Source organism: Lycium barbarum, chromosome 12 (assembly GCF_019175385.1).
Source record: "Lycium barbarum isolate Lr01 chromosome 12, ASM1917538v2, whole genome shotgun sequence".
Lineage (NCBI taxonomy): Eukaryota > Viridiplantae > Streptophyta > Magnoliopsida > Solanales > Solanaceae > Lycium > Lycium barbarum.
In genome coordinates, this window is record NC_083348.1 from 95,844,990 (window position 1) to 95,864,493 (window position 19,504).

Here is a 19,504-nt window from a genome sequence, read left to right on the forward strand (position 1 = left end):
GTGAGAAGCACCTACAATAGCAAGATGCCACTCCAAAAAGAATAATTCAATGATTAAAATTGACCGATCAGATGTAGGCAATATGTTCTAAAGATGACGAAACACTTTATCATTAATAATGCATTGAAAATTGCATGATCCAGACATGGCAGATACACATTTATGGGATAGAGATAATCAAGTCATTAAGTTCTGGCGGAACATAAAACTATATATTTGTTACATAATGGCTATGGGATAGAGATAATCAAATCATTAAGTTCTGGCGGAACATAAAACTATATATTTGTTACATAATGGCTCTTCGGCATCAACCAGAGAGCAACCGAAGTTATCTCACTTTCACATTTGCCTTGGACTTTGAAAAAGGCAACAAGAAGAAAGAATATGAATAAAACCGTGGCATAAAAATAGTACTAGAGGTATCTATGTTACTCTGCTGCAGCATTGTTGTGGCTGTTCCCCTCAGTTCCAGTCTGTGGCAATGTTCCCAGATCAGTACGAGCCTCTGTCTCTTCTTGACGAAGAGCAGATTTGGTCGACTCGGCTTGGTTTTGCTGGCTATCATCAGAATTGCCATTTGAGCTGGAAGAATCAGTCGATTTGTTTCGATCTGAGTCTGTCTCATCATTGTCATTTGAGGGATTTATTTTGTTTTCCGAGCCTGGATTAGAATTAGCATCTGATTTCTGGTTTACGTCATTCTGATCGTTCCCACCTCCTGTCGACTTCTCAGTTGCACCAGCTGTTACAGAATTGCCATTTTGGTCAACTAATACAACAGATTCAGAGCCGTTTGAAGTTGTTACTGATTCTTCATTTGCTGAGGAATTTGAATACTTTTTCTCAGAATGCTGCTTATTTGCATCGTTCTGTGTGCTATCTCCAACAGAAACGACCTCCTTAATTGAGATGTTCTCATTTTGTGTCGTATGGGTGGCGGAACTGTCATTTTCCCGCTTCTGTTTGTTGGCATCATTGTTTCCTTCAGCTACATTAGAGTCTTCACCAGAGTTCTCATTTTGTGTGGCATGAGTGGCAGAACTGTCACTTTCCTCCTGCTGTTTGTTGGCATCATTGGTTCCTTCAGCTACATTAGAGTCTTCACCAGAATTGTTCTCACTTTGTGTGGAGTCAGTGGCAGTACCTTCATTTTCCTGCTACTGATTATTGTCTTTGTTGGTTTCTGCTGCAGGATTGGAGTCATCACTAGAGTTGTTCTCATTTTGTATGGTATGAGAGGCAGAGTTTTCATTTTGTTACTGATTTTCATTGGGCTTCATTTGTTTCATTTTGAATGGTCTCGGAGGTAGAATTGCCAGTTTCTGTCTGCCGGTTAGAGGCTTCATTGGTTTTTGCTGCAGCAATGGAACTATCGTCAGTGTTGCTTCCAGTATTCACTTCTCCAGAAGCATTTGCATCTGCAGAACTATTTTATTCAAGCATCTTATTTTCTCCAGCATCTGAATCCGGCTTGTTCAGACTTTCATCACTTGTTCTTGTTTTTCTTGTCCTGCAACTCATCTTCTCCCTTCTTGGATTCCTCCTCATTGTTCGAGGCTACATTACCATCTCCTTCTGTACCCGTCATTTTTTCAGAATCTGAAGTCTCTTCCTTGCCATTTTCTACTGTTGAAGCCTCATTAGTCTTGTCATTTTAATCATGAACTTATCTTCTGATGAGCCAGATTCTTCATTTTTGCTTTGGTTCTCTTCTTTCTCGTTGCTGGCTTCATCGTTCTCTTTGCTATGTCCCTCGTTCTTCTCTTGTTTGCTCTAGTCGTTCTTTTTCACTTTGTCCTCATTACTTTCCTCCCAACTCCACCAACTTCTTTTCGCTTTCATTTTCAGCAACTTCTTCGCTTCTATTCTCAGAAGTTTCTTCACTTCCACTCTCTTTGCTTTGTGCCTTCTCTTCTTTCAAATCAGTTCCCTTCTCTTCACTTCCACTCTGTTTGCTTTGTGCCTTCTCTTCTTTCACATCAGTTCTTGCATCAACCTTTCCCTCAGTTCCCTTGTCTTCACTTTCATTTTCCTTGTCATTGTTCTCTTTAACATCCTTGTCTTCCTTTTCTAATTCCTGTTCCTTACTTTCTTCACCCTCAACGCCACTTTCCTTTACCCGATCTTTTTCACTATCTTCTTCTTTGGTTTCATTAGTTTCACTTGTATTCGTGTCAGTGGCTTCCTAAGTACTCTCGCCTTTGCCATCTTCAGTATTCTCTTTGCTTTCTTCTTCAGCATTATCTTCTCCTCACTTCCTCTTTATGCTCACTATCCTCTGCTGATTTTTCTAGATCATGGTCATGTTCCTCCACTTTGGGAATTGCATACTTATCAAATATGGGTCACAACTTTTTATGGGCTTAAAAACTTGGAAACAAACAGAAAAATGGAATACCATGCTCATTCTTGTTTAGCTCGGAGTGATTTGAGTGAGATACTGACATTTATTGAATTTATACCAGTGTCATTAATTGGTTTCTTTAGGTTTACCAGTTCAGTCTAATTAGGGAAAACTAGATTTGGTTAAAACTTTTTGAATCGCGTTGTTTTGCTAAATTCACTTTGATGGCGAATCTGTGCAGTTGGACAAGACTCCCTCTGCGTAATGACTACCGATGGATCAAGAAGAAGGGTTTAACTGCTTATGCTGCGCACTGGTTAACACTTTCTCGACACTAGATGTGTTGGGCAAGGGCTGCTCGGTGCACTAAGCTCTTGCTATGCGCGAGTTTGGAGAAGGGCCAGAACACAAGGGTCTATTGTATGCAGGAAAATAAAATTACGGACGGTTAATCTCACACATTAGGACTAGTTGACTTGACATCTTCGTTTTCTGGAAAATGCTTATTAGAATTGCGAAAATTTGACTCAGGGTTGTTAATTATTGTATTAGTTTTTCACCAATAGAAATCTATGGATTAAACCATATATTTCACACAGAGGTACTCGTGACAGCTAATGTTTCTCGTCTCCAAAATTGTGTTAGGTTTATGCAATCGCGGGATTTAGAGTTGCAGTGAATAAAATATTTTCTACTATTAGAGTAATTGGTACAGGGGTGTTGTTGAACTTGTACAAACTTCAAACTCAAGTTTAATGGTTCAACATGACGTGAAACTGCTCTGCTGTTTTCCAGTGAGGAAGTTGAGATGATCTGCTAACACGTTTGTGTTATACTTGAAGTTAGCACCACAAAATAATTTTCAAGGATGAACATGGATTTAGGCAAAAAAAGAACATTAATTTAGACAGAAATGTGTTCCTGGATTAGTTGAGGGTAGAGATGGCAGTGATGTGCAGAGTCAAAACTCCTAACAAGGGGTTAAGAGAAGTGGAAAAAAAAAAAACCCTACTTGCACAGTGTAATTTCCAGACGAAAAGGATTTGATTGTACTCCTTCCTCAGCTTTAGCTCCGCAGCAGAGAGTTCTAGCTGGGGACAGTTGGGAGAAAAAATGTTTTGTTAGGGTAAACGGATAGTGACGAGGCATACAGTGGTGTGCAAAAATAAATGTTTGGAGCGCACAATCAATAGAATTATTGGTCAGAAGCTTAAATTTTTATTTTCTTCAAGATGATGGATAGCATTAAAAATCTTCTAGTTGACAATCAATCAACAACTAAATTCAGATCAATTGTGCTTAATTGGGATATATGGAAGGGACATCTTCCATAAAGTTGCACTTTATGTAACATAGTACAGAAGACAAGAACCTCATTACTACCTGTGACTAATAAATCCGTCTGTACTCGTTATCTGTTAGTACTACTAGAAGGAAAATAGCAATATCATTAATGGCTCCACAAATGATTGGTATGCATACTCGTTAAGCATGCATTAGTTATGTATTTAAGCATAAATGTCAGAGTAAAAACTGTGTCTTGCTTGCATAAAGAAGGAAAGATGAAAATTTTGAATGAGAATGGAATTAAATTCTCCCATGGTGTACCTTATGTTAGATTGGATGAGTAATTAAATTAAAATTTTAGAACTTCTTTATTTTCACAGTGGATTGAGCTTTAGCTTTTGGTTACCATGCAATGCCGCAGATACTGGATGGAACAATTCAACGTTCGACATGTGCTAGCTTGCATGAGGTGGCAGTGTACGGATACTACCTTTAATAAACAGATTACTCTTGCTTTTTTTATACTGCCAAAAACCAAGAAAACCTGTGATTTCTTCCAATTCACATAAAGTAACATCGAGTCAGAAGACAACTAGAAAACTGATACAGTAATTAATTTTGTTTCTTTTTTCATTTCATAACTTAAGAGGCTTGCGTATAAAGATGAGGAAAACGTAATGTAAACATATCTATTTTAGCTATGTAAAACTCTAAATCTGAGAGTAGTGGGTGGGAGGGTGATTTTAATTTCATAGAAGTACAGCTCTGGAATCTGGTTAAAGTCGGAATGGTGGCATCCAGAATCCACATTAATATTCTCATTAATATAAAAATATGGCCATATCATACGATGCTATCAGCTTTTCAGTAGCAGCAGTAAACAGTTTTAACCAAATCTTTCACCTGCCTACTCTTAGTTCTACTGCTTGATTTGTTAACAGGGTAAGGTCAATTATTACATATGCCCTTTTAGTAACCTGTACGGACTTTCTCATTTACTTTGCTGTCATTTTGTACCTCATAGTTACACGCTCAAGAGATTCGCTGCTATTTCTTTTTTTTTTTCTTTTATCAGAAAATGATCACAAAAACTTTTCACCATTGTTGGAAGGTTCATATTTTTCCTAGATGCATGGCTAATACTAAATTGATTTAACTGACACCATTAAATGCTGATTAACGTTAGACCTATATTAAATAAGATATGGGAAGGAAATTATTTCCACAAATAGTAGCAGCTATTCATGTGCAGACTCGAGTATTTGACCAAAATGGTCCCTTATGAGAGTCGTTTCATTTTAAGTATCTTGAGCATATATGGTCTTTTAATTTTGCAAAAGCTAAGCACTTTTGACCTAATTGATAAAATCATAGGCTGCTTCAGTCCTCGAATCAACGAAAACAAATTAGATACAAGAATCAGGGGATACATAGAGTGGTATTTAATTGTCACGAATTGAACCATAATCAAATCGCTTTGGGCAGTTCACTAATATCAGTAATTGATGATTACGCAATCAGAACAATTTCGAATTTACCTCAAATAAAAATAAATGAACCCGTAATTCGATTCGAATAAATTCCAAATTACGCAGGCTTAATCTGAATCTAAAAAAATTTCATTTTTGCTTGGTCAATTCAAGCTAGTGATTGATTAATGAGACTCCTAACTTAAATTAGAGTGGGGGAAAAAAAATCAATTTCTAGAACGATGTTTAGATTATAAGTTATAATAATAGTAATGGTTTAGATCCACAACAGAACTATTCAAATTAACGAAAATGTCATGTGCGTTCACATGAATAGAACAAAACGACCCCGATAAAGATCTTCTCCAAATTCCTCCAATTTTAGCATTATTACACAAAAACATAAAAGTCTAGACAAGAGATCACCACAAAACTTGAAGGAAAAAAAATGAAGTTGGGCAAGAAGACCTTGATCGTGATTGTTAGTATTTCACTTGGACACGTGAAAAACATAAGACATTTCCGTTTACGCATTTAAGGTAGTAATAAAATAAGGACAAAATTGAACTTGCGCCAAAAATTAAAAGATTATTTGGGTTAAAGCTGGACATAAAACAGCCAAGAAAGTAGTAAAGATTCATGTACAAGAGGACTGTACTTAGACTTGTGTTTAAGGGTTGAAGATAAGATTCCCGCATTTGCATTTCCAGCTCAGAGGCTTGTAGTTTGAGTTGTCATCGTCCCTGGCATAGGCAATGTTGCTGGAGGCGTTGTTGTTGTTGTTGTTGATAATGGTGTGGTTCTTATTTCCATTTGTAATTTGGGGGTTTGTTGGAACCTGGATAGCTTCACAGTGTCCGCAAGAACCACATCTTTTGTCACACCTAGGTGGCCTCGACCCAATTTGTGATCTCAAAATTGCTTTCTTTTCGCTCTCTGTCTACAATCCAAGAAAATTATCAAACACTGTTCTGTTCTAATAAGGAAAAGAAAGATTGAAACGTAAACTGTGTCAAAATTTTACCTGGTCATGCCCCTGAGTATCAAGCAAATTTCTACCTGTAAAAATGAAAAAAGAATTGGACTACATATGTCAAATTTCAGCTTCTAAAGTTGCCTGTGGCAATGTGTGTATGTGAGCTAAAAACAGAGCAGAGGACTCTGTTCCCGTGTTCCGTGAACAGAGGCTAAGAAAAATACCTTCAGCCTTGAATGTTAGCTGGGATAAGCAAAGCATAAGAAGGAGAAGTGGAATTGTAAGACTGTGAAGTGTTTGACGACATATGAAATTCTGAGTCCAACCCATTTCAAATTTCAAAAGGAATGATTTTGACTTGAAAGTGAAATTATGTATATATATCCAGGAGTTTAGGTAATGCTGGGGAAAAAGATAGAGGAAAAAAGGGAAAAGATGTGGCAAATTAAGGCAGAAAGGGAAAGGGCGTGGCGATGGAGATGTGAGCTAACAAGTGAGAAGAGTTTTAAAGTAGATGATGAAAAGGATGAGTGATAGAATGAGTCCTGAATCAGATGTCGCACTCAAGTCTGATATGTTTTTTTGTAATAGGGAAGTGATGGAACGTGGAATGACAGAAGAGGATGAGTATTGCAGAAGGATTGAAGTTCTCCGTAAAGGGAAGAACCTCAATACTCCTCGTTGGATGAGCCAGCCCTTTCAATTTCAGACAACTAAAAGACGCACTCATAACACTGTTCAGAAGCAAGGATAAAAGAAAGACTTTTGGGGTCGTGTGGTTTCGAAATAAGTTATGCATAACTTGTACTAACACTGGATCAATAATGCATAAGTAATAATCCTATTTTATATGACGGTATTTAACTCGCTCTCTTATAGAGTTATAGTCCTACTCAATCAGAATCCTTTAAACTCTAGGATTTGTATCCAAACTTCCAGCTTATTGTTAATTCCGCTATGTGCCTCGTCAATCAATATATGTAATCTGCAAATAACATATACCGTGACACTTTCCCTTGATTATGCAGCGTTAGTTTATCCATCACCAAAGCAACGAGTGAAATACCGTCATATAAAATAAATTGGATGGATTATAACATAGGAGTAATACTTATCCATTATTGATCTCTGTGTTGTAATATGCGTTACTGGAACCAAGAGTCTGTCGAAAACAACCTCTCTACCTTCATAAGGTAGGGATAAACCTGCTAGCACATCACCCTTCCTAGATCCCACTTGTGGGTCGCTAGGCATGTTGTTGTTGTATTTGACTTGCATGATGTTTTAGAAATAAAGACATACTACATTCAGAAATAATAAAAAGTATTCTTAAAATTTGTGGTTTTATATATGCAATGACATTTTTATAGCTACAAGGACATGTCACTAAAAGTCAAATGAGAAGTTAAATTTTAAAAAAAAAATCAAATACAAACGAGTGTTATTTCTTTAATACTGCATCCATCCCAAATTACGTGTTATAGTTTGACTAGACACGGAGTTTAAAAAGAAAGGAAGACTTTTGAAATTTATGGTCTAAACAAGATATATATATATATATATATATATATATTACGTGAATCATTTCATTAAGGATAACAGGGGAAGTTTTAAGTCAAATTATTTCTAGAAATGTATCATTCTTTTTGAAACATACTAAAAAGCAAAGTGTATCACATAAATTGAACAGGGGAGTATCATATAAGACGAAACTCCTTTAATATCATAGAAGATGAAACCGAGGAAACAACTGATTATGTTATATTTTTTGAATAATTTCGTTATAGCGGTATAGAACAAAAATCCAAAAAGAATAAAGCAAAAGAAGATAGGTAGTGTAAAGCAGGAGGGGATAGTGAATGAGGGGATTACAAAGGACAGAAGAAGGGAAAAGAACAAGTAGCGAAAACAGCAAGAATCCACTAAAAAGGCCAAAAACACACTAACAGACACTTGAATATAGCTGTTAGAATTATGGGGTTTTCGCTTTCAGAATTTTCTTAAACAGTGTGAATATGTTTTGCCCATAGTAGGAGATTTCTTGTTCTGCTTGCTTTCAACAGTCATCCCACCAATCACAGATTCCATATACATACATCTTCTCCCCCTACCATTTCTGCTCTCTTACACTAACCTGCTTGGTAGTTTAATAAATTATATAGTTATATATGTATAATCTAGACATACATTATATGTGGGGTGGGGAGGGTGGAGTCCGGAGCCTAAAGAGCACGAAAATACACAAAATAAACCACAAGGGGTGCTCCATTCCACAATATACCAAAAGGGGTATAACGTGGAGGGCCAACGTTATAACCCCCCAAAAATATTTCACTGTCAGATAAAAAAATAAAAATTAAAAGTATAACGTAGACTGATCCACGTTATACGATCTTTCTATATGCAGAAGGAAACATCATTCCAATAGAAGTCATATATACTGTATAACGTGGACTGATTCACGTTATACAATATATATATTTTACCCCCCAACGTTTTACAAAAATAGTTTGTAAGATGTTGGCCAGATTTAAATCATATCCGGCTGTTTTTTAATTAAAAAAATTTCAGTGATTTTTTAATTTTTGCCTCAAACATACTCCACAATTCATGTAATAATTAACTCAAACAAATATTTTAACTCATACAATAATTAAATATGTGTTATATATTCGAACATAAAAAAAAATACTAAAATATAAGTTAAATAAACGTCACACATTAACTGAGTAGTAAATGTTAAATTACATACGTTATTAAATTGCACAAGACATATTATACATTCTTGGAAGACTACATAAGGAAACAACGATTGTACAACTTAGGAAAAAACATAAGAACCAACAAGCAACAACAACTACTGATTTCTGTCGAAGCAGCGATTCTTGTTATGACCTGTTTGCTTGCACGTACTACACTTCCTAGCCATGCGAGCAAGAGCTATATCCATTTCATTCCTCCGTCTAGTTGTACTCCACGCTCCTGAAGTTCGCTCGTATTCAGTGTTTGCAATTAAACTGAAGGGAGAAGGTGGCCAATATGCCTCATCACCCAACGGTGAAAAATTTTCACTGTACGTTTGCTTGTAATACCTGCAACTGTAGTACTTGCTAACATAGGTCTTTGGTTGAATTCCGCAGATATCATAATATTTAATGGCATGTGAACATGGCATATGGTAGTTTCTCCACTTCCCACACGAACACTTTTTCCCTTTGGCACAGACTTTATGGATATTTCCGCCCGGACTTTATGAATTTTTTTTTATTAAAAAATAGCCGGATATGATTTAAATCTGGCCAACATCTTACAAACTATTTTTGTAAAACGTTGGGGGGTAAAATATATATATATATATATATATATATATATATATATATATATATTGTATATAACGTGGATCAGTCCACGTTATACAATATATATGACTTCTATTGGAATCATGTTTCTTTCTGTATATAGGAAGATTGTATAATGTGGACTGATCCACGTTATACTTTCAATTATTTTTTTTTGGTCTGACAGCGAAAAAAAATTTGGGGTATAACATTGGCCCCTCCACGTTATACCCCTTTTGGTATATTGTGGAATGGAGCACCCCTTTTGGTTTATTTTGTGCATTTTAGTGCCCTTTAGGCTCCGGACACGGAAGGGTGTCAGGATAGGAGTGAATGGGGAGGCGGGATTAGAGAGAAGACAATATGAAATGTCTCGTATGAAATTTGTTTTCGCTTTTCCATCAAGAAAGCATTTTCTTGAATAAATAAGAAACTTATTTTCCAAGAAAAAAATTTATTTTCTATAACATTTTGATCAATCAAACATAGGTAAATTCCAAATAAATACCAAACACACCCTAAGGCCTAAGTCTTGAGTATGACAAATAATCATCAACTTAATATAAGTTTATTAATTAGATAAATTTAAATTGTGAGACATGTGAAAGTTGTGCAAAATACTATCATGAGTGGTATGTGTTGAATATATATATATATATACTGACATTCTTAAATGGAGAAGATGTTGTAATATTACTCTCTTGTCGTAGAATTTGACGGACAGTTATGTTGAAGATTACTTAAATTAAGTGATAAGAGTATTTTGAGACATCTAATAATGAATTAGAGACATCCAAAACGAAGCACGTCGCATACTTTGAGTACCATTTCACAATTTACTTAAAACTATTTCCACAATGTACTCAGAAATTCTCAACACCAATTCACCAAAGAAGAGAGAATCAATTCCTCTCCTTGAATTGCGCCGTTCTATCGCTTTCCCAGATAGATCTATTTTATCGATTATTTGTCCCAAGATAATTGTAGAGGTTATCCTATGTTTTGGGGCAAGATTTAGAAATAACTAGTACTTTTTTCATCCTTTATAATTAAAAAAATAGTCATTGTTATTTCAAAATCCACAAGGGAACCTAAAGTTTCACTTGTGATATTTGAAATTCCATGAAAGTGGCTATTTTTCAAAGACATGGTTGAAAAGTAACCATTAGGTGCTATTTCTTTCAGATTGATTTTGAAACCAAACTTAAAAAGCATATAACTTTCAAGTGCGGTTGCTATAATATCTAAGCCAATTGGTTTGCTTTTAGTTTAATTTGTTAGGGATAGCTTCAGCCCAAAGGCTGATTAGAGTTTCAGTCTATGAATTGATTTCAGCCCTCTTTTTGTGGATCTCAACATTTCTATACCAAACAAATTCACACGTCTTATGTCCGAATAGCCCATCTGCTCTTTTCGTTATTATTTGTAAAACTTACTCAAATAGCTACATTTTAATAGCTTCTAACAAGTTATAGCTACAAGTTAGAAGATTTACAATTCATAGCTGCTTTTGGCTGTATTTAATTTGAATCTTGCGTTTTTGAAATACAGTGAAATACAGCACGGCTGTTGAGTAAAACACGACTATATTTATGGCTATAAAAATCTTTTTCAAATTATATGGTAATTTGTATTAATGGTTCCATGATTCACGCAAACCTCATGAGGTTCTATTACAGCTAGTGTATGTCAATCAAAATCACTCCATTCAAAAGTTTTTGAATTCAAAAAAACTCAGCATCTTCTTTTTCCAAAAATACAGTAAATTTTTCTTTCATCTTTGAAATTTTTTCAACAATCTGATTCGAGCTAATAAACTCTATAATTTACGAACGAGTGATTTTACATTGTCGTAGTGAAGAACAGTTGAAAAATTCGATTATCAACAAGGTAATTTTGATTTCATTCTATTTTTTTTTGAAATACAGTGAAATACCTGAAAATACAAAGTCGGGTTGAGTAAAAATAGGCTATATTTTTTGAACAAATTCTTCTTTTTATTTTTAAATGGTAAGTTAAATTAAATCAACCATACTTCACGCATAACGGCTGATGTTTCAATAACAACTCACGTCTTTCTCTCCCCTATTACTCCATTCCAAATAGAAATACACGGAAATATATTGAAATGCACATAATCAATGGCAAAAATAATACAATGAAAATCTACTGAAATTAGATAAAACACAGTGAAATACACATAATCAATGGCAAAAATAATTAAATATAAACATAAAATATAAACATAAATACACTGAGATATATTGAAATACACATAATCAATGGCAAAAATAATACACTGAAATATACCGAAAATTAAATATATTGTTTGTTAATACACAGAAATACACTGAAATATACTAAAATATTTTATCAAACACTTGGTGGGCATGAAGCTCCACAACTCTCACCAATAGTGTTTCTACACCAACAACCTATTCTCTTGTTCCTAGATGATGCAATAATATCATATTGCTATAATCAATACTATTCTTCATCACTCATAAGATAAACAACACCACATGATCAACAAACATAAGAAGGATTTTCCTCTTCTTTTGGCCTATCCATGGAGATTTAACAAACGAATTGTTATGGCCGAGCTTCGGCCATTGGCTGGAGATCCTCCACTGCTTTCCTTGTTGCCACTTCCTCTACCACCAACAATAATCACGACAACCACGTTTTTCTCTCCAAATTACTCCATTCCAAACTTTTAGAAATACTTCCAAATACAGAAAAATATACACTGGAATACAATGAAATATGGTTGATTGTTTAAAAAATATAAAGTTGTAGTATGCGTATATACAATGGAATACAATGAAATATATCAGAAACTGTTTCATAAATTAGAAATACAACGAAATATACTGAAACAGTACACTGAAATATAGTGAAATGTACTGAAACATTTTATCAAACACTTGGTGGGCATGAAGCTCCACAACTCTCATCGGAGGTGGAGTATGCGTTGGATTCATACCAGAGGAGCGGTAGAATAGCGTCGTTATCAGTGAGAGAAAGAAATTAGCAATATTTTACAAAATCATCATCGCCTCTTTCAAGCCACCAATTATACTCACCAGGCACCAGTACCACTTCCACCAACTGCACTGGCAACATTCAATGTTCAGGCAGAAGCATTAAAAAAAGAAAATAAAAAAAATAAAAACCCTTTGAACGATATGTAACAACAATGAAGAAATTACACGGATTGCCCTTCAAAAGGAGCTGAACTTTAATTTTTGCATTTCAAATGCCAAATAAGCTTGTTTATAATACTCCCTCTGTTAAAACAGATCTGGGAGTGAGATAGGTAACGGAGAGAGAGATAAAGAAGGGTGAGAGAGATAAAGAAGGGTGAGATCTCATGGACCTTGTATTTAGGGATAGAATAGTTAATGGACTGTTTATTTAGGAGATGAGGAAACACAGTAATTGAAATATAGTTGGGTAGTTATGAAATGTAATTTTAGAATAATATAGCTGTGAAAATTAAATATTAAATAAAATAGTTATTATTCATAATTAAGTCTTAGGGGTACCTATGACAAGTAAATTTTCCTTATTATTTCCCTTTTTTTCTACTCTACATATGGCCCAAAGAGACATTTTCCCCCTTTCCTTTAGGCTGTTTAACTATCCATGTAGTAGCATATGTAAATGTTCAATTGATAGTTCTCATAATTTTGAACCATATGAAAGCATCTGAAATGTATGATCACTGAACTTTAAATTTATCATTTGTCACATTAAAATAACTGAACTATCTGTGAAAGTGAATTGCTTTGGAAATACATTAAAGAGAAATGAATTACACAGTGTCCGTAGTACTGATTATGAGAAAAAAAATATTATGCAACGCTTATATATTTCTAATAATTAGAGCTATTTGGAGATATCTTTTTGCAGCAATTTCGTCTCTTTTTTTGTTTAGCCCATATCTGGATTTTGAAGAAGTAGAACGCTTTGACTCTCTATACAAACTATAGTTAGTCTTTGGATCATTTCACATTTTCAGTCATAAGCTTTTGAAGCCTAAAAGTATAGAATATAAACGTTAACTTATGAGGAATCGCGTCTACTCAGGGTTTTCTTTTTTTTTCGTTCTTTTTCGCTGTCTTTTTCACATAATTAACATAAGAAAAAAAGAAAGAAAGTAGATCCCCTTATATATCAAAGGTATTGATATCATAATGATTAATTCGAATTCATTGTGTTATAGTTTGAATTGTGACCTCTTAATTACTCGATTACCTTCTTGAAGACACGTCTTTTCAAAATTTGTAGGCATTGGATCCAGTTGGACGTTTGGTTGTAGAAATTGGGTTAAAATTTAAAGGCAATAATGGCGGGGGTGTGAGAATAAGGAAGGACCGCAAATTGCAAGGCCTAGAAGGCAGACACACATGCAGAAGAGAAGACCTTCAATGAGGTGAGCCTACTTCATATCCACACACTGTTTGAGATATTATTTAGAGTAAATGAGACCATTACATATCACACATAAACGATGTTGACAAGGTACCTGTTACATTACCAATAATACCACGCACATTTTTGACAGTTCATACTTAGCTTTCCCATCGTGTGCAAATCATCTTTATTTCCTCAATTTTCTAAAACTGATACCAATAACTTATATTCTTTCTCATTCTCTCTACTTTTTATTGTCTACGTTATGTTTGGTCTATGTGGTAGGAGAGTGGTAAAGGAAAGTGAATGGAAAAGATCCAATAAAGAATTAAAACTCACACCTTTATTAAGATGCAAGTTAACAATTCATACCAGGTTAGATTTTTATGTATATAGAGGCGGATTCAGTATTTAGACTTGACTACTTCAACCCTCACAAAGTATGAAGAAGTTGAACAAATATAATTAAAATACATCACAGAACTATATAAACAGCTTACCTATCGAGACTTTGTTAGATGGTCATCGATCAAATCTATCATCTCTAATACGCAGTAGTAGGGTTAGTGAACATTAAACCTGTCTAAAGTGCCTACAGACCAAACTTAATCTCTAGATATTTCGTTAATCTCTATGCCCCATGCATGTGTAGAGTTATTAGAAATGATCAACTGTTTGATAAAGTAAACTTATACTATTGTACAACAAATCCATTTGTTTTTTCTTCCTTCTTTTTGTTTATTGGCAAAATTCTCACGTGGATTGATATAAAGTAGCGATGTAGATCAACAAAGCTTTTAGACTAGTTGAGTATATATTTTTTTGTATAATCATTTGGTATTCAAAATTTATAGACCTGACTAATTTGAATTTGTGTTTCGTAAGACACATTAAAAAGAGAGAAGCACTTTGATCCACATCATTAGATTTTTTTCATTTTACAAAGGTTCGAATACGAATACTCTGGCCACAACCCTTTGCATTGCTGGTTATTATTGTTGGGTTTAATTGATAGATTGAATGAGAAATGGAAGGAAAAGAAGTGGAGGGAAAATGAGTTGTTCCTCTTGCTTTATGAAATGAGCATTTGTCCCTCATTGGCAGTGGAAAGAAAAGTACTCCTACTTAAAAGTAGAAGTACTCCTTCTTGTTGCTAAAGGGTTAAGAAGAGGGTCTCCCCTCGCTTCATCGTCGTCGTCGTTCGGCTCGGATTCGGTCAAATGATCTGATTGATTGATAATCTTTTTGGACCAAATTTTCTTTAATTTTAATTATTTAATTAATTATATCCGCGTGTCTGACCCGCGACCCGGTTCTTTCCCAGATTTTATTTAAATTTCCCACAATTTTTAAAGTGACTGTTCTGAAGGGTTGCAAGGTTCCATGGCTATAAATTCGTTTGATTCCTCAGAATTTTCCTTACGAATTTTCTAAACTTCAAAACTTCTTCTTCTTCTGCACAAATAAATTCCAGTGTAGTTTACTGTCGTTGAGTGGTTCGCTGACACTGTTGTTTTAGGTACCGATACACCGGTGAGTAAGATCGTTCTATCCTGGGAGGATATATTCCATTAACCTTGGGTACTTGAGGGGAATAATTTCCTTAAGGACACACTGTGCATTCAGTGGGCTCGATTTTCATTCTTAAATATTTTTCAGAGACTGTTCTTACTTTTCCAGTTTCTGTTTTTCCGTTTTCTACTGGTTTTTCCAGAATCTGTCCAGTTTCTGTTTTCTGTTTTTCAGAAATTATTTTTTACTGTTTCGACGTTTTTGCAATACAGTTTAATAACAATTATAACTGTTGAATGAATATATACTACCCTAACCTGAGAGTATTCAAGTTTGAACAAATGAGTGGAAAACAAATGGACCAAGAATTGAACTATATATTTTTTTTTTCACTTATCGGGCGGGGTTTAGTATCATGGACTTTTCAAAATACTTGGTTAGAGCTTCAAATCCATTGGAAAGGACTATCCTGTATTTAGCTAAATAATATAATTCCTCTCCGAACAAATCTATTTTCTCTTTGACCAAGGCTCATTTCAAAGCCAAAATTCTGTATTTTTCTTCTCTTGCAGTCTCCTCCTTCAATTGTCATTTGCGATTGTAACTGCGACTAAGAAACGGTACTGTTGTTAGGGCACAAAAGTCCAATCAAAACGTGGTCGATTCCTGAAATGTAATTTACAATGCCACGTGGAACTCAGTGATTGGTAATTCAAATAATTCCCTAAGAGTTTTCCAGCTCTACAGTTAAATTTCTATAGCGATCTTCTTGTCTTATTAGTCTCCAGTTTAATAAAACTTAATGAATATTTTAAGGATAGTATTAATATTATTACAGAGTGGAGTTAATTCCCCAGAGTTTGACTGAAAAGTCAAGACTCATTTAAAAGAAAAAAGAAGAAAAGAAAGTAGGGGTAGGGACTAGGGAGATGATCAGTAAATTCCAAAAGAAATTGATTAGATAGGCCATCTGGCTTAGTTGCTAGAGTATTTGCCTTAGAGCAGTAAGAAACCTGAAAGGAAAAAAATGGGGCATGTCCATAAATGATGTCATGCCAGAAGAAGTCAAGAATTATTCTGGAATTGATCATCAGGTAGGGTTTGGCACAGAGAGAGGGTCCACTGACGGCTTGCTAATAGCTGTAATATTGAAATTCCTATCGTCGTTTTCTTCTATCATACAGATATATAAAGCTCACAAAATTCAGACTATCAGCACAACATCTAATTGTATAATCATACAAATAGAAAAGAAATGGCCACATTGACTTCCTCTTCTTTAAAAAATTTAGCTATCATTCTAATATTGCTATATGCCTTGACCTTTTCATTCTCAGTAGTGAGTGCACGACCCGCCACTTTTTTACAGGATTTTAAAGTCTCTTGGTCTGACTCTCACATCAAACAACTTGATGGTGGCAGGGGAATTCAGCTTATTCTTGACCAAAACTCAGGCACGATCCTTTTTTTTTTCTTCCTGATATCCGTCGTTCCTTTTACTCTATGTCACAAGAGTCTGATCTACCATTTAAATATTGGGTTTAATCTTTATAATTTTACCACTAAATTTATTGTACAGTAAAAAGAATTATGGGTTCAGAATAACCCATAACCAAGTGACCAACACGCTACACTATCATTCTCATTTCTCATGCATGAACCATGATAATGATGAATGGTTCTTTGATTTTAGGATGTGGATTTGCTTCGAGAAGCAAATACCTGTTTGGACGTGTTAGCATGAAGATCAAGCTCGTTCCTGGTGACTCTGCCGGAACCGTCACTGCCTTTTACGTAAGTGTGTATATATATATACATATATGGATGGAGTAGTCAATTTAACACTAGACTTTATCTTCACATCATATTCAAACTAGTTAGGATATTGCTTAACATTTTTTTACTTCTTTGTGTAGATGAACTCAGACACAGATAACCTAAGGGACGAACTAGACTTTGAATTCTTGGGAAACAGGACAGGGCAGCCGTACACTGTCCAGACGAATGTGTATGTACACGGAAAAGGTGACAAGGAACAAAGGGTCAACCTTTGGTTCGATCCATCCGCTGATTTTCACACCTATACCATTCTTTGGAACCACCATCACGCAGTGTAAGTACATATATATATTACACTTTCTCTATTCTTTTGTTCTTCTGTTTAGAATAAGTAATTTAAGTTTGATACTACTCTTTGTTTCAATTTATGTATAATTTGTAAAACAAGAATGTCCCTTTTAAAGAGAAGAATCATCGTAAATGGAGTATTTAAAATCTCAACATTTAAAGAGTACTTTGGTATGCATTATTTAAAAAAATTGCCTTTCTTTCTTAATAAATTGTGCAGTCAAACTAAGAGACAAAATGAAACAGAAAGATCAGTATAATCTAACTTGTTACTATAACATATAGTAAAAGGTTAAATAGTCATCATTTTCACTATGTTATAGTTAATTCATTACAATTAGAAATTTACTTGTTATTAACTTATTTACTAAGAAAAAATTATTGTTTGTAATTTTGAAGATTCTCCGTGGACGGAATACCCATTAGAGTGTTCAAGAACAATGAAGCAAGAGGAATCCCATTCCCCAAATCTCAACCTATGGGAGTTTACTCAACATTGTGGGAAGCCGATGACTGGGCTACAAGGGGTGGCTTAGAGAAAATAAATTGGAGCAAATCACCATTTTACGCATACTATAAAGATTTCGACATAGAGGGATGTGCAATGCCAGGACCAGCAAATTGCGCGAATAACCCACGCAATTTTTGGGAAGGAGCTGCTTACCAACAACTAAGCCCAGCACAAGCAAGGCAATATCGCTGGGTTAGAATGAACCACATGATCTATGATTATTGCACCGACAAATCCAGAAACCCCGTTACACCACCAGAATGCATGGCCGGAATTTGAAACTTAAAAAATCAACTGTACGTTAATTGTTTATGCATATTCATTTCTGCATATAGATACATATAGTCCAATGTTGCCCACGCGTCCTTTGCGCACCCTACAAATAGAGTGGTAGAGGAGGGAAGAAAATTGTTATATTTGTGTTGATATGGACGGTTACGCTTATGTCTGAATGCTTCGTTCGTTATTATTGTACTAAGATTGAGGAGTGGGCTAAAGTCAGATGTCGTTTTATTGCTGTAATATATTGTTGTTTGTATGTGGTGTACAATGTTCGAGAGCCAATAATGTCTTTTCTTGTTTGATTGAGCAATGTGTAAAGGTTGTGATGTTTATTCTTCTTTAGTCTAAATGATTTTCAACCTCGAAGTTCTATTTCTTCTGTGAACGTACCTCGCTCTTCTTTGTACCCTTGCATTGTTTATTAATTTTCCTATTATCAAATGGAGAATAGTGACGATAATTAACAAGAATGTCCTCCAAGGAGCATTTGAGTCTTGCCTAGGTGCGAGCAAGCAGATCTAGAACACTATCGTTCATCATATAAAATAAAAAGGAAAGCACGAGCTACTAAGAGAATAAAAACTGCCTCAATATCATATTCAGCAGCATAGGTTTCGTTTTATCAAATTTGATTAGTCTTTGAAAGATTGTCTTTAAAACTTAAATTATGAATTATCTGAGGTACGATCGACTAGCTAAGGCATATTTTACTAAAAATGCATATACTTGGAGGAAAAATACATAAGAAACATATTTCTTTTTACCGTTTATTACCGATGATAAACTTATCATGGTAATACATACACTTAATTTGTTAGATGGTCAAATGTGTCCTCTGTAATAAGACGTGGGAGGGTAATTGAACATCAAACCTGCTAAAAGTGCCAAACTACCAACCTAATGTCTATCTTACAGTACAAAGCAAGAGAAAGTTTGAGGGACCGCAGGTTGTCTATCAACTGAGAGTTGAATAGTAACTCTAGCTAGCTTTAGCTTTTGTCTGTGTATCCTACTTTGGCATAATCTTTCAAGGCATATCTGTTCGTTTATTTTGATTTCTATTGAAGTGTTCCAAACGATAAGGTTGGCATCCTATGAGGAAGAGCTCATATAACTCTGAACTGGAAATGACTGCGGATTTTTTATTTTAACATAGCATAGCTTATAAACAAAATGAATTTAGAGGCAGTATAATCTTATTTCTAATTCCATTGAATTACTCTCCAGTTTAGGTTT

At 34.8% G+C, this 19,504-nt stretch overlaps 4 protein-coding genes across 4 annotated transcripts; 1 reads left to right on the forward strand and 3 right to left on the reverse strand.

The window, feature by feature from the left end:
- Positions 1 to 431: 431 nt before the first annotated feature.
- On the reverse strand, positions 432 to 1,591 carry LOC132624696 (uncharacterized). Its single transcript, XM_060339437.1, has 3 exons — positions 1,494 to 1,591; positions 1,320 to 1,429; positions 432 to 1,147 (listed from the first exon to the last, which is right to left on the reverse strand). Exons 1-3 carry the CDS (start codon positions 1,589 to 1,591, stop codon positions 432 to 434), a joined length of 924 nt encoding a protein of 307 aa, XP_060195420.1.
- A 213-nt stretch (positions 1,592 to 1,804) lies between these two features.
- On the reverse strand, positions 1,805 to 2,450 carry LOC132624697 (uncharacterized). The gene is made up of 3 exons (XM_060339438.1): positions 2,402 to 2,450; positions 2,259 to 2,317; positions 1,805 to 2,188 (listed from the first exon to the last, which is right to left on the reverse strand). The coding sequence occupies exons 1-3, from the start codon at positions 2,448 to 2,450 to the stop codon at positions 1,805 to 1,807; spliced, it is 492 nt and encodes a 163-aa protein (XP_060195421.1).
- A 3,020-nt stretch (positions 2,451 to 5,470) lies between these two features.
- Positions 5,471 to 6,841, reverse strand: LOC132622872 (EPIDERMAL PATTERNING FACTOR-like protein 2). The gene is made up of 3 exons (XM_060337542.1): positions 6,304 to 6,841; positions 6,128 to 6,162; positions 5,471 to 6,043 (listed from the first exon to the last, which is right to left on the reverse strand). Exons 1-3 carry the CDS (start codon positions 6,407 to 6,409, stop codon positions 5,774 to 5,776), a joined length of 411 nt encoding a protein of 136 aa, XP_060193525.1. The 5' UTR covers positions 6,410 to 6,841; the 3' UTR covers positions 5,471 to 5,773.
- Positions 6,842 to 16,554: 9,713 nt separating this feature from the next.
- On the forward strand, positions 16,555 to 18,574 carry LOC132623709 (probable xyloglucan endotransglucosylase/hydrolase protein 7). Its single transcript, XM_060338497.1, has 4 exons — positions 16,555 to 16,802; positions 17,042 to 17,142; positions 17,265 to 17,461; positions 17,875 to 18,574. Exons 1-4 carry the CDS (start codon positions 16,604 to 16,606, stop codon positions 18,263 to 18,265), a joined length of 888 nt encoding a protein of 295 aa, XP_060194480.1. The 5' UTR covers positions 16,555 to 16,603; the 3' UTR covers positions 18,266 to 18,574.
- Positions 18,575 to 19,504: the final 930 nt, after the last annotated feature.

Bases quoted from the DNA above. Each gene is read 5' to 3' on its own strand.
- LOC132624696 (XM_060339437.1), bottom strand. From the start codon at position 1,591: ATGACGGGTACAGAAGGAGATGGTAATGTAGCCTCGAACAATGAGGAG. The intron at 1,430-1,493 runs GTGATGAAAGTC...TGAATAAAATAG, and splicing joins GACAAGAAAAACAAGAACAA to TTCTGCAGATGCAAATGCTT. The intron at 1,148-1,319 runs GCAATTCTACCT...AGGAAAATGAAG, and splicing joins TAACCGGCAGACAGAAACTG to GTACTGCCACTGACTCCACA.
- LOC132624697 (XM_060339438.1), bottom strand. From the start codon at position 2,450: ATGTCAGTATCTCACTCAAATCACTCCGAGCTAAACAAGAATGAGCAT. The intron at 2,318-2,401 runs GTATTCCATTTT...CAATTCCCAAAG, and splicing joins GCTAAACAAGAATGAGCATG to TGGAGGAACATGACCATGAT. The intron at 2,189-2,258 runs GTGAGGAGAAGA...GAGAGTACTTAG, and splicing joins ATAGTGAGCATAAAGAGGAA to GAAGCCACTGACACGAATAC.
- LOC132622872 (XM_060337542.1), bottom strand. From the start codon at position 6,409: ATGGGTTGGACTCAGAATTTCATATGTCGTCAAACACTTCACAGTCTT. The intron at 6,163-6,303 runs GTATTTTTCTTA...TCATTTTTACAG, and splicing joins GCTAACATTCAAGGCTGAAG to GTAGAAATTTGCTTGATACT. The intron at 6,044-6,127 runs GTAAAATTTTGA...CTTGGATTGTAG, and splicing joins ATACTCAGGGGCATGACCAG to ACAGAGAGCGAAAAGAAAGC.
- LOC132623709 (XM_060338497.1), top strand. From the start codon at position 16,604: ATGGCCACATTGACTTCCTCTTCTTTAAAAAATTTAGCTATCATTCTA. The intron at 16,803-17,041 runs GCACGATCCTTT...CTTTGATTTTAG, and splicing joins TATTCTTGACCAAAACTCAG to GATGTGGATTTGCTTCGAGA. The intron at 17,143-17,264 runs GTAAGTGTGTAT...TTCTTTGTGTAG, and splicing joins GAACCGTCACTGCCTTTTAC to ATGAACTCAGACACAGATAA.